General features: G+C 43.8%; 1 protein-coding gene across 3 annotated transcripts in view; it reads left to right on the top strand.

The window, feature by feature from the left end:
* The window catches only part of GOLGA3 (golgin A3), a 594692-nt gene that overhangs the window by 130340 nt on the left and 449624 nt on the right, over positions 1–14728 (top strand). For all 3 annotated transcript variants that reach the window (XM_069620010.1, XM_069620008.1, XM_069620009.1), the window contains 4 exons: positions 739–851; positions 2287–2972; positions 3885–3996; positions 5886–6192. In XM_069620010.1, coding sequence (XP_069476111.1) covers positions 739–851; positions 2287–2972; positions 3885–3996; positions 5886–6192 — 1218 coding nt within the window. The remainder of the gene's footprint in view (positions 1–738; positions 852–2286; positions 2973–3884; positions 3997–5885; positions 6193–14728) is intronic.

The raw sequence follows: 14728 nt of genomic DNA on the forward strand, positions 1-14728 counted from the left end.
ACATACAGACTCATTGCGACGGAGGACACTTCCGCCTGCTGCTACTTCTTTTGCACTTTTGATATCTATGAGATCAGCTCTAGTGGGTACATTTTTGGCTTGGAAATTGAGGGATCCAACCCCGTGGGCCTCATTACGAGTCCGGCGGTAACCGTGCCTGAAATTACGGCAGGTTGCCACCGGACTCGTATTACCATTCCGCCTCCGTGATACCTGGAATTACCGGGGCATTACGACCCCGGTGACCCGGGAATTCCGGAGGCAGAATTCGGTAAATCCCCATTCCCATTGAGTGCAATAGGACTCAATGGGAATGGGGAAGTGGAAACACTGACACCATCTCGTGATGGTGCCGGTGTTTTCACGTCCGCCTCCAGGCGGGTGGTGTTAAACCCGCCAGGTCAGACCTGGCGAGAATGACACCTCCGCCTGCATGACTCGAGATGACCCGGTATGGAAACAACGGCAGCGAGCCACGCAGCCCAGAATTAGGGAATCTACCCCATTCCCCAAACCCTCCCATCTCTGAAAGAACCTCTGTGTATTGTTGGGTCCTCTGCTCTTGGCTTCCGCATCTGCCACTTTTAACTGTGTGAACTGACGGCACTGACTGCTGGGGGCAGGGCTTGCAACTGCAGCAGAAATGTTAGGTTTGCACGTAAGCTTGTCTTGATTATTACAGGGCACTGACCGCATGTATGCGATAGCTGTTGTAATTCTCATTTTTGAATGCCGCAGGCTCCACCGATGGCCCTCTTCCATTGGAGAGAGAGGAACAGATCCGGCTCCAGGCCAGGCGTCGTTTGGAAGAGCAGCTCAAACAGTACAGGGTGCAGAGACATCAGGAGAGAGTAAGTACCTGCTGAGCATGTTTCGTCCTTCCCTACTTGGATGCATTCCTTGTGGCACTATGGAAAGGCTTGTTCTATCCAAAACGTCTTTATTCTTTGCTGGAGTCACTTTCTTGTCAACGTGCACCTTTTAATAAGGTAGACTGCAATTTAAAATTGCTGTGCCATGTTATTTTCAATCGTTTTTCCTCCCTTTGAGGTTCTGCTTCAGCAGCGTATGCCGCTTTCGAACTTTGGAAGTGTTAAAGTCATGCATGCGAAGGCTTCTGATGACAAACTGCACCACCACGCCTCAGTTAAAGGGTCAGGCAGTATAGGAGAAGCGTTGAAATACGTCCAAGATGTCTTGTGTTCCAGGGAGTGGAGTAGGAAGAGGACAGGCTCTGTGGTAGGCTGTTGCTTTCTTGTTTTACTCAAAAAGAAAGTTGAAGTATGGCCATCAAAAACTAGGCAAAAAATCACATTCAACCCGTGCTCTTGCAGGTAATACAGATTTATGATGTCATCATCTTCTTCCAGTATCATGTCCTATAAGACAAAATGATGCAGTTGCATAAAGTTTTGGAACTGCCTTACTTGCCATAGATTTGTAGTAAAACATGACCGTGCCTTTCCTAAAGCTCTATACTGAGGAGTTTATTTTAGGTTCTGCGTATCCTGTAAAATTCAGAAATGATGCAAGTCGCTGTTGACTTGTGGTTCGATGAAGGATTCATTCTGGAAGACGTTCTTTCCTTACTCTAGCGTAGGTTGGTGAGGTTCCTCAGGTCTGACATCTGTGGTCTATTCGATTGACTAGTCCACTGCAGAGTCTAGAACTTTCACACCTTAAATGAGAACTCTCAGATAAGGGTATCCTCTTCCGTCCTGGCCGCCCTCTTAATGCTTTAGACCAGTAGCCTATCTTCCCTCTTTGCAGTAGCCTATCCTACCGCTTTATAATTTCTTTCATCTTACCCACAACTTAGGAGCTGTACATCTTAATTCTACACATTCACCTTAATAGTTTGCTCACTGTGGCATCCTGCTCCCTGGAGCCAGGGCGCAAACTCCACTCACAGCTCCCTCTCTTTCACTAAGTGAGATACAGGATTAAACTAAAGCAAGCACCCTGGCTTGTCCAGAAGACCACATGATGGGCCTATGTAGTTCATGGAAACAAAGCATTTTGAATTCCCTCTTTTCTACTGTCGCATTTGAAAAGTATGCTCTGTTCAGAAACCGAGACTTGTATTATACCCAGTCCCAACTACACATTCAAAATGACCCTTTAACTGACTTCTCTGCACATCTGACAAACACAGGACACTTCTAAATGTTTAATTGTTAAATGAGCACACATTTTAGAAGTGATGTATTCACTTTTTACCAGCTATTGAAATTTGTTTCACTGAGAGTGTTAATTTTAAATATGTTAAATTCTGGTTTCTTTCAGTCCACTCAGTCGACTCCCAAACATCGTCCTTTTAGTACATTAGACCCTGAGCTGATGTACAACCCAGAAATCCTTCCCAGAGCGAACACTGTTGCCATGACTAAGGAGTACTCGTACATGAGGACCAGTGTCCCACGGGGGCCCAAACTAGGCAGCCTGGGACTCCAAGTGCCCACCAAAGAGAAAAAAAGCTCCCGCTCATCCAAGAACAGCAAGATTCGATCCCTGGCGGACTACCGAACAGAAAGCGCAGAGCTCGCCAGCGGGAGCTTTCTATCAGCGGATACGTCTACAGGCTCCATGAAACAGAACCAGGGAAGTCTGACGTCTGTCGTGTCAGAGGTCAGCTTCTCCTCTGAGACGGACGAGCGACTGGAGAGCTCTTCCTTGGTGGGAGACAACAGTTCAGAGATAGATGGGAGCGAATCCGGAATGAGGCTAGATGGGAATGAAAGCGACAGCTCCTCCTACAGCAGCGTCTCTACAGGCGCATACAGCACATCGTTGCCCATGGGGAGCAAGAGGGATCATGCGTACAATGTGAATGGCCAGGAGATCAACCAGGATGCCATGGGCCAGTTCCCCTTACTGCGGGATGTGCTGCAGGCTGCAGCTGCAGAACATCACACCCAGGAGCAAGAGGTCAACGGAGAAGTGCGTAGTCGAAGGGATAGTATTTCTAGCAGGTACTGTACCGGAACATTGTGTTTCTTTGACTGATATCTTATAACGTAGTCCATAATTTACAAATCTGGACAATACCAATGTTTATTTAACATGCTAATTTGATTACAAGAGTGTTTCCTTGTGCAAGATCAATTTTTGGTTTTCAGCACCTCATGGATGTTGTTAAAGTCCTCTTAAAAGGGCATTGCTCCTTTGTGAATTTGCATCTGTCCTACTGCTCCTCTAAATGTGCATAACTTGTGTAATTTATTAGAATCCTCCTGAAGACCTTGCATATATACAAAACGGACCCACTAATTTTGGAAATGTTCAGTCTCATCTAAATCATGTATTGATTTTCAAAAGCATCACACAGCAAATGTAAACTTGTAGAACACTTGACAGCCAATGAAAATACAGCGAACCCCCCTACAATTTACAGACCTGTCACACAGATATAGCAGATCTACAGAACCATCCAATAGTCCTTGTTCATTTGTGAGCTGTCTGAGAACTAGTGTAAATTTGCAGAACTATCTTAAAGCAGTTTTAAATTCATAGACCCGTACTAAAGCCAATGAAAAGTTGTAGAACCATCCTACAGATCTTGTAAATATACAGAGCCATTTTACTGCTCTTATAAATTAGCTTCGCTGTCCCACAGTCCTTTTAAATTCACATACCCATGTTGTAGTTCTGGTAAATTTACAGAACCATGCTACAGTTCTTCTAATCTTTAGTATATGTCTTCAAAAGTGAGCTGCACTCCTGCACTAATCAACGTATTCATTGCACCCACGAATGTCCCTTTCTGGAAACTTTGAAAAGGGTGGAGAGCCACATTATTGGTAAGGTAAATCTGATGCTTAAGACAGCAGCATAAAGTGTCTATGCACTCCGTGCCCTTTCATCTGTCGTTGCCTCCGCTGCAGTGTCTCCATGGAAAGCTCCATTGCGGGAACACATGACGAGCTGCTGCAGGTCCTGAAGGAGAAGATGAGGCTAGAGGGGCAGCTGGAATCTTTATCCTCCGAAGCCAGTCAGGTACACTTATCCTTCCACTCGTTCTTGTTGTCCTCCCTTTACTGTGACTTCAGTGCGGTTTCTTTAATCCGTTTCATAATCCAAAAATAAAGTGTTCTTATTCTTTCTTGTTATTGGACATAGATGTGTCATAGGTATTTGTATAAGCTTTTTGAGCCTTAAATGGTCTCATTCTGAGTAGCAGCTCCCTACTTATATAGTGTAAGTGGATAAGTGTTGTGCCAAGCTGTTTCCATTGGCAACTGAGGCACACCGATTTTAAACACTGCTACTGGAAGGTCATTAAATGGAAGCACCTGAATGTGATGTGATCCCATTACTTAAGCATGACCTATCCTCTTTGGCATTGTGCATGAGGCTCCTCCTACTACGATATCATTGGATGATCATCTCAAGTGGATGCCCTTGTTTTTTAAGCAATACTCCTCTAAAACCATATTTACGAAAACTTGCTGGTAAACGCACAGATGATCGGATAGCTATATCAATCTGAGACATTGTGTTTATTCATATTTGTAATTTACATTTTTAAAGTGATAACATTGTAGATTTCTTTTCTTGATCAGAAAGGGTGACTCAAAGGGCTGCAGTATTTAAACTGTGCTCTTATTAAATTAACCACAACTCTTATTGACACAACCATCCCCGTTTCAAAAGACTCTTGAGTGGGTACGCCAAGAGTAATTTTATTTTAAATATGCAGTGCATGTCATGTCATTGCGAGTGAAGTCCAATGGCCTGTGGCGGTGAGCTAGGAACTGCCTCTGGGGTCGTGCCCTACTGTGGATGGTTCTTGTGTGAAAAGTAGGATACTTAATATGCTACCTAAAAAGTGATGTTTAAGTGTTGTGTGCATCATGAATGCAATGCATGGCATTTCGGGGAAAAGGCATTATGATAACTGCATCAAAGTGTTATGCTTTCAGTTAGAAATATGGTTGTGTTAGTGGCCTCTTAACTCGCCCTCCTCCTTTAAATAAACAATTGCCCTACAGTGTGTGCTGCTGTCAGTAGGGCTGTTTTAAGGGAGTGGTGGCGTTTACTAGAAAGGGTTTCAAATAAGATTTTTAAATGGCAGTATATTAACTCTTATTTTTTAACTTGGCTGTAAAAACAATTTTAGAGAGTAAAAAATGCCCATTCTCAACAGTTTTTTTAGTTGATTACAAATATATTTTAACTCCAAACATAACATTTTGTGATCCGTACATCATTGCACCTAGCAATTCGTGCACATTGAATAATGCATGTGTTCCTCAAAATACATCTTCAGATCAAGGTGTTCTCAAATTAAATCTCCTTCCTGTGGCTCTGTTAGGCTGGTTCCAGTGAGGCATGAATATTTGTAGAGCTGTGTCTATGGTAGCAGGGTGTTCCATCTCCTATATTTCAGTTTTATTGGGAGTATTTTTAAACCCCATTTTATTTTTTTAAGTATTTGTTTTTAGGGAGTGCAAGTGTTTGGTATGCTGGTTACCTGTAGCGCTGATGCCAATGCCACTGCTGGGTTTGATCTTGTACACTCTAACCTTTTTAACGAGAGGCCTGCACTTTTTAACATTTTTTTAAAATGTTGAGTCTTTGCTTACCTCCAAATCCCCCCCAAAGCGGACAGTGAGCCCTCTAAATGGAAAAGAATCTTGAGACTTGTGTCCAAATTGAGAGTCCAGAGTAGCTTGTTCTGTGAATCTAGAATGTCTCTTCTTCATACTAGCACAGGACGCATATATTGCTAGCTTTATCATTCTTTTAAACATGCATTTTGCACCCAACTTAAGAAGGAGCATTGGTACTCTAGAGCTTATCCTATTGTCATTTGAAACAAATGCCCTTCACACTTCTGTCCGAACGTTGAGGGGCTCTGGTGACTTTGTCTGTTCCGTTCTCAGGCCCTCAAAGAGAAGACCGAGCTCCAGGCCCAGCTGGCAGCATTGAATACCAAGCTGCAAGCGCAGGTGGAGGACAGCCATAGCAGCCGGCAGAAGCAGGACTCCCTGACCTCAGAGGTGGGCACCCTGAAGCAGTCCTGCTGGGATCTGGAGCGGGCGATGGGGGACCTACAGAACAACCTGGAGGCAAAGAGTGCCAGCTTGGCATCGGTCAGCAATGACTTGCTGGTGGCTGAGGAGCAGTACCAGAGACTGATGAGGAAGGTCGAAGACCTGCAGAAAACAGTTGCCCTGAAGGATAATACCGGTAAGATAAAGCCACATCTCATAGGGATGTAGATTTTCACAGAGGTGAGGCAGAAGTAGAACTGCACTTTTCTGGTGCATGAACTGATTGTGTTGCCATTTAACTCTTTGCTGAAACTTACATGTTGTCCTAGTTGTTGGTAATGAGAAATTGCATTGTGTTGTAGCGATCAGTTCACATACATTCCTTCACTAATCAGTAGTTCATATCAGCTGCTCCTGAGCCGTCACAAATTAGAAAAGTAGTGCCACTTCTCAATGTAATCCCATAGATTCTGAGGACTTGTTAGCAAATTTAAAGAGATGACCATCCTATAGCAAGCATTTACCTACACATTACCATTAAGACGTTGTTCCTTCTATTACTCCTGCGCCGCATATGTATTGGTTGATTTAAGGTATCGGTGCACAGAACGAAACTTGTTGGACAACCTGTTGCCCAAAACCTAGTCCTTTGGCCTGAAGCAGTTCATTGCTGTTCCTCTTCTGCAGTGACACAGGCTAAAAACTGTGGTGCGTCAGTGGATAAAATGAATTAAAAGCTTTTCACCCATTGCATTTGTTGGTAGCAGTGCATTGATGAGAAAAGAACATTGACTGCCCACCCAAAGTCACTCAAATGTTGGGTTGGAATGTAAAGAAACACAGTTCTGCACAATCTTTTCTGGGCATTTGTTTAGTGCGAGACGTTCTTCATAGAAGTCTTGGTTCCAGCAATGACCTGTAGAATAGCTGCAGGATTCATCCTTCTATCCACGATTCAGGCTGGGAGCTAGCACAAGAAATGCAACATTCAAACAGCCCAGGGTTGTCGATCCAGAACAACCACTGTTCATCACATCCGACCAGCAACAGACTTTGGATCGCCAGAGAATATGGACTGGGACTGGACAGTCCCGGCCCGCCTCCTCACCCTAGCCAAATTGCTCATGAAAGAAGCAGCTTTCACCGGGAAAGGGATTGCCATACATGGCATTTCCTGACCTAGAAAGCAGGAATAAGGACAAAGGACAGGATGACCAATGCACATGCGGAAATCTTGCAGCATGGGCATTTTTCGCATGCTGGCCACCTTTAGCAGCCATTCGCAGTAAACACAAAAGTTCACGAGGAAAAATATCACAAAAAGGGTAAAAAGCACACCAGCTTGTCTTAGGCACATCGTCAAAGTAATCAAAAAGCCATTAGGTAAAATGTTATAAGGATACTAAGTATCCTAACTGCACTTTCTTATGAGCCGCTGATGTGTTGAATTGTAAAAATACAAGAATTCCAAAAGAGCCATTCTTTCAGTACCGACAGTCTTGGGGACTAGTCAGTTTCACCATGAGAATGAGCAAAACTGGCAAGGGAAGTAAAGCAGAAGGATTTTGATGACCTCCAAATTCAGGACAGTGTTAAAAAAACAAGCACATAGACTATTGGGGTCTGATAGAAATCTGTGGAGAGATGAGTGCAAAAAGAAAATCTTTCCTAACAACTATGCATCCAGTTACCCACAAGATGGGGTCACTCGGGAATGCTCTATGGATGAACCGGTCAGGGACATTTGCTTATGCTTTCCTCCCTGACTGCCTTGCTCCACAATATAATCCACAAACTCCTATATGACTGCAACAGTGATTCTAATTACACCAATGTGAACCAGACAGACTTGGTGCCCTTGTATTTTAAAGATGGCGACTCAGCCACCTGTCCAACTGCACCCGGCACACAATCTGCTTGCACAACAACAGGGTAAACTGACACATCTCAGCTGACAAACATTGAACTTAGTATGGATCCTGAAGTCATAGATCTCGGCCATTTACAATTGTTTTCAAGATGTATGGCGATCCTTAAGGCGGCAGGAAAACCAAATACAAGACATTGTTATTATAACAAATGGAAACACTTTATATAATGGTGCAAACAAAATAAAGTAAATGCCTTTGAATGCACACCCACACACACATTGTAACCTACCTACTAGACTCAGGTCTAGTATACAATCAGTCAGGTTCACATAGCAGCATTAGCAGCTTACACTACATCCCAACAAAAGTTATCCTGGTGGAGAGTACCAGTGGTTAAAGCCTTTATGGAGGGAGTTGGAAGAATACATCCTCCTAATGCACACCCACCACCTCAGTGGGACTTAGAAAATTGGGCTACAAAGACTCATGAGAACACTGTTTGAACCTATGCACAAGACCACATTAAGAGACCTCTCTTTCAAGGTAGCTTTTCTTATATCCATTACATCTATAATAAGAGTTAGTAAACTACAAGCATTATCAGTGTCTGAGCCTTTTGTACACAAATACAAGGCAGTGCTTCATACACAACCTCGTTTCTCCCCGGAATTCTTCTAATAATATTGCGCTAACCAGTCAATAGACCTCCCCTCTCTCTTTTCTAATCTGCAGAACAGAGGGGAAAAACTGTACACACACTTGATGTACAGAAAACAGTGATGTTCTATCGTCACAAAAAAAAAAAATTGCGTAAAACAAGCCAATTTTCTGAGGGTGTCTCTGATAGCAAGGCCACAATCGCTAGATGGATTGTCAAGTGTGCACAACTTTGTTACTCATTTAGGCATAAAACATTACCTTTCATACCTGGGGCACATACCACTCACAGCCCAGGACCTGCTTTGCTTTTATAGCCAATGCGCCACTAGCGTAAATTTGTAAAGCGGCAACTTGGATTTCAGTACACACCTTCACACATCACTACTCTGTTGCTACACAGACCAGATCAGACTCAAAGGTGGGATACTTAGTATTTAAACACCTTTTTTTAAACTGTGCCCTCCTCCCAACTGTTTCAGATACCGCTTGCTAATCAATACAAAGAATGTGAATCTAAGCAGATTCACAAGTTCTAGCAGACAACTATTACTTACAAGTAATCATCTTTCTGAAGCTTGTATCTGATTAGTTGCATACCCCTTCATGCCTTCCCTCAAGAGAGCAACTGGACAGTACAAAAATAAAATATTTTTTCAAACTAGCATTTGCAGTCACATCCCTCTCAAACAGGCCAGAAAAGGCCTGCAGACGTCGAAGCATGAGGGATCATGGGTACCTGTACACGTATGATACGTATAGGTTGGAACGCACATGTCGATACCAATATTTCTCAGACTTTGAAAAAACATTGTATCTACTCAGGGCCAGCCACTAAATGGCAGACTATGCAAAGCATGGGATTGTAAGCAGATACAAGCTTCAGAAAGACTATTACTGGTAAGTAATGTTTGTCTTAGAGATATTTATGATTGAGTGTAAGGAATAGGGCATGGAATTCTTAAGGAGAGAGATTATGTGTTGCCGGTTTTTGGAACAAGGCCGCACACACTTGGCATAGAAATTAAAAGATCAGAAACATTACTCTTTGTAACGTCTGCAGGTTAGTGCTTATAAAGTGCAGAACTAGGAGCAAAACCAGCAACTTCTGATCCATATAGGAAGGGCACTAGTCCTGTTGCTTTAGACATTACACAGATTTGCTGGTTGACCTCCCCCCCACTTCATGTCCTGCCAGTCACTCGGAGTCCTTGGAGGCTTTCCAAGGGAAGCCCGGCGAAGACATAGGGACAAGAAGGCTCGTCCCCCACCTAGCATCATAGAAAAAGAAATGATAGCCCATCTTAATAAATTACAGCCACCATTTTGGGCAAATGGTGTCCCTTGTGTCCCCTAACGTAACCGCAAAGACCGCCTGCGATGCAAGTTCACAAAAAGCTGTGTAAAAGGTACATTGCCACCAGCCTGAATAGATAGACCTGTAACAGTAACCAAAAAGCTACTGGAGAGTCGAGAAAAGGGATACATTGGATCCCCTCAGCTCTCCACATAAGGTGGGATGTGCTGGTCTCACAAAATGAAACACAGGTAGGATAAAAAGTATCCCCCTGCCCTGGTAACTTTAAGAGTTTGCCGAGTAAAGAAAACGCAATCACAGGGAAGCTCTAGGAGCCCTCAGCAACACTGCACAGAAAGTGCTGTGTGCTGCTTTAGTAAATTGTATATGCCTTTAAAATTGTAGGGAAGCACGACTCCACAAAGAATGACCAAAAGAGGTAACAATGGTTCCCATGATCAGAGTTAAAGAATGAGAGTGGAAAAAGTTTCCCACTCAGGAGAATCGGTCAAAAAATTAGAGTTCATCAAAATGTGCTGGTGGGCTCGCAGATGGAGAGAATTTCGCACAAAGATGGCTATCTACTCTAACAGCTTCTTAGGTGTGTGCGTGGAATATCTCAAGAGGTAAGTGCTCTCCTCAGATTTATATACCTTTTAAACTGTGTGGTAGCGTCTTCTATTGCCACACTTGCACTGCATACAAAATGTAATATTATTAAACGGCGCATGTATGCCACATTCACACTTTACTATCTGTTTAATGGTCTGACCATCCTTCTAGATACGTTTTACAAGTGTGTGGACACCCCTCCACTGAGGACGAACATGGGTCAAATAACCTGTTCTATGCAATTTCTTCTACTCAAGAGAGTCTACAACCACATTTTAGTTCACGGCACCCTTCACAGAGGAGAAATATCCAGTTGCATATCAGTGTGGTCCCACCCACTATGGCAGTCCAGCACCAAAATCCTAGGCAATTCTACAGTGAACAAGAGTACTATCAGCTATCCCAGACACGTCTTTTGACCTTGCTGGGCCTCTTCAGTGAGGTGAAGCTGAACCTCTCTAAAACACAGTGAGCATGGGGTCCATGCCTGGATTACCCTTAGTGTCACCCCAAGTACTACAAAATTAACAAGAGTGTGGGAGCCCCTCTATTGATGACAAACATGGTTCAAATAACTTGATCTATATAATTTCTTGGCCTTGTTTAATTTGTACAAGTGCATAGGTATCCTTGCAACACTTAAAACTCCTGCTGACCCTCTAACAGACTCGACATATTGTGAACACCTACAATCCACACCTGACAATCTCAACCACACCAAAATTGTTAAAATGTAATAAATATCTGTTTTTACCTATGAACACTTTGTCCTGAATCTGTGTGCAACATCAGCTGGCAAGTGTCAGAAACCCTCTCGGCTTATTGTGCCAAATCGAAACATAAATAAAGACTGGGTATACTAGAGCATATATGGTATTGCTACATAGATCATGCAACAAAAGGATGTGCTAAAGGTTAAATATATACAACCGAAAAATAATTGTAATAAAGTCAATGTTTATCCAATAATATGCAAAACAGAATCCACAAAAACCCAGTCAGATAATTCATCACATTTGATGATTAAGAACCTCCTATCAAGGTAGGAGAATCACTAGCCTATCAATAGATGATTAAGGCCCTACCACCCAGGTTGGAAAACCAATAGCCTAAAACCTTTTATTATTTAAAGCGTGAACCTAGCTCAAGAGTAGTGGAGCGCTGTACGGTGGCATTTGGGCTGGCATCTTTTAACAGCGCAGTGCTGGGAGGTATGAGCGTCTGTATGTGCGTCCATTGGAATTAGTCCTTGGCCAGATGTTGTTGAAAGATTTGCGGAATTGGAGAATTGTGGGGCCATTCCGAGCCGACACCGCAATAGAGTTCCAGAGGGTGGGTGCATGACAGGATAAGGATTGTTTGCGGGTCCTCTCTTTGTGGACGAGTTGAGATTCAAGTGGTTGGTCAATTTGCTACTCGTGCCTGCTTTATAGATGATACATGCCTTCTTGAACAGTATCCTGACTTGGAATGGAAGCCAATGTAGGTCGTGTAGGATGGGGGTGATTCTGTCAAATTTCGGTTCTCCTGTAATAAGACGTGCTGCAATGTAGTGCATTGGTTTTAGGGGTGCCAAGTGAGCAGCTGGGAGCCCGTTCCAGATAGCATTTCCCTCATCGATGTGCGAGATCATACGGGCCTGCACTATGGACAGAAAGCCCTGGCTGCGGGATGAAGGGTTTGATTTTGAGAAGGGTAGACGGGCTGAGCCAAGCTATTTGAGCCTTCTTGACTCAGAACTGTATGCTAAAACGGTGCAGCTTGACAAGGTGAACATTTGTGTGAAACCAGAGGGGCCTAGGCTTTGAGAAGGGAACCCCGAGAGGACCACACAATTAATTGTTGAATTTTGTGAAGAGAGGCCTAGACTTGGGGGGAAGGGAACCCTGAGAGGCCTACCAGGAACTGTATTTTCGTTTGGAACTGGAAGGATCGAAGCTTGAGGAAAGGAACCCTAAGTGACCAAGGACATTATGAACTCTATCGACTTGTGGCAAGAGCCCTACGTGGAAGGTTCCAAGGGAAACCCCTTTGAGTTGAACTAGCAAAACTACACCCAAGAGTAAGACTACCTGAGATCAGCTATGGTTTACATTTCCTTTTTTTGTGAACCACTATTTTTCTTTAAGAAGACTTCCTATCACATTTTGTCAAAGAGAGAGGGCAAGCATAGGTTTAGACACAGGCAGATTTTTTATTTTTGACTTTCAGACATCGACGCCCCTTAGAAACATCATTTGAGGGAACCATCCCTTTAGAGTTCGGGCCAATTAGGTTTAGTTTATTTATTTGTAAAGCGCACAAAACCCTGGGGTAACAGGGCGTCTGAATTAAAGCGAGTGTTACAGGCATACAAAGGATTACAAGAAACAAAAAGTGCTGGTTGACCAGTGGTTACAGGAGGTCAAAGATTGATACAATAGGGAAAGAAATACAGATAGGCTAATAGACGAATCGCCAGAGTTACAGTTTAGGCGACAATGCCAGGCTGACCGTGTTATATATAGAAGAATTGAGCAGGCACGTATGTTTTTACAGAGCAAGTTGGCCGACCGTTGGTGTTTCTTATCAAAGAGCCTGCTCTTTACTTTGGCTCTGAAGCACCAGAACAAGGGTTCTAATCTGATGGTGAGGGGGAGGGTATTCCAATGTTTGGCGGCTAGTACAGGGAAACTAGCTCCTCCAGCTCTTTTTAGTTTGAAACTCTGGATGGTGAGGCAATGTGAATACAGAGCTCTGGTAGGTCTGGTTGATTGGTGTTTAGTGAATTTGTCTGACAGGTACTTGGGGGCAGAGTTTGTCTGACATTTTTGGGTATTGACTAATGTACGGAGAGGAATTCTCACATACTGAGAGCCAATGGGCATCCTGTCTGAAGCTGGTGATGTGGTTGGATCTGGGGATGTTCAATGCAGATCCAAGGGTGTTATTTTGTAAGACCTGGAGTCTGTTGAGGTTCCGTTTAGAGGACTAGGACCCTGGCTACCATAATGCAGCTGTTGGGTGACAGAAATGATTTGCAAGCATTAATCAGCTTGTTGGTGTAGACAGTAGTGGAGGCGGTGGCACTCAATTGCTTCTTGAGTGAGAGGGTGGAGTCTAAGTAGACTCCCAGGGTTTTGATTTCCTTGGCAACTTTAATAAAATTCCCATCGATGTCAAAGGACGTGTACCGTGGGTCTAGTTTGTTTAAGCGTATTTGGGATCCGGCGATCAGGAGCTCAGTCTTCTCGTCGTTGAAACATAGACGATGTTCGGCCATCCAAGCCTGAATCTCCAGATAAGTCATTAATCAATTTAGAGTCCTCTTTATAGCACCCTGTCAGCATAATGCGAACTTGGGTGTCATCAGCGTAATTCGTATATGTGACATCCAAATTGTCAAGACGGTCAAAGAGGAGCTTTGTGAAGATGGTGTAAAGCGGCGGTGAGACGCAAGAGCCTTGCGGAACGCCGCAATAGATAGGGAATTGGGTAAGCTGAGGCTGCGAAGACCCTGGTGGTTTGATTGGAGAGGAATGAGTGTATCCAGATAGAGGCGTTACTAGAGAAGCAGCTGCAGTGGTAAGGTGATCGGTGAGGATCTGGTGATCGACAAGATAAAATGCTGCTGATAGGTCTAACAGCACCAGCATAGCCAGATTACCATAATCCTTGGCCTCATCCATTTAGATTTTGAGGTCCGGTAGGGATGTCTCTGTGCTGTGTCTTGGTTTAAATCCCGATTGTCTGAGGCCAAATAAGTTGTTGTCCTCCAGATGTTTCTGGATTTGTAAATGGGCCGCTCTATCTAGTATCTGTATGAGGTAGGGGACAGTGGTGATGGGACTATAGTTAGTGGGTATATTCAGGTCTAGGTTTGTTTTTTTAAAGAGAGGCATAACCCAGGCCTCTTTGAGGTTGTTAGGGACTGAGCTAGTCTTGAAAGAGGAGTTGATCAGGGTGGCAGTGAAGGGGGCCAAGTCCTTGGTGCCTTCCTGAATGACTGTGGCAGGACAGAGATCACCTTAGCATCTTGATGGTTTAAGGCCTTTGATGATGTTTTTGACGACTTTGGGTGAGACAGGTGAAAAGGAGAAAGGTGGGCAAAGGGGAGTGATGTGGTTTGGTGAAGGGGTAGTGTTGGAGTTCTTGACTGGATTTTAGTTTGAAGCAGTATGATTTTATCGGTGAGAGCTTTTTGTATTTTGGCGCACCAGTCTGCGTCTTTCACACAAGCTCCAGTGGGTGGGGCTGGAGACTCAAGTTCCCTTACGATGCTGAAGAGCTCCTTGGTCCTGGATTTGGCGTTTAAG

The sequence above is a fragment of the Ambystoma mexicanum genome, chromosome 10, assembly GCF_040938575.1.
Source record: "Ambystoma mexicanum isolate Mex_15411 chromosome 10, UKY_AmexF1_1, whole genome shotgun sequence".
NCBI classification, from domain to species: domain Eukaryota; kingdom Metazoa; phylum Chordata; class Amphibia; order Caudata; family Ambystomatidae; genus Ambystoma; species Ambystoma mexicanum.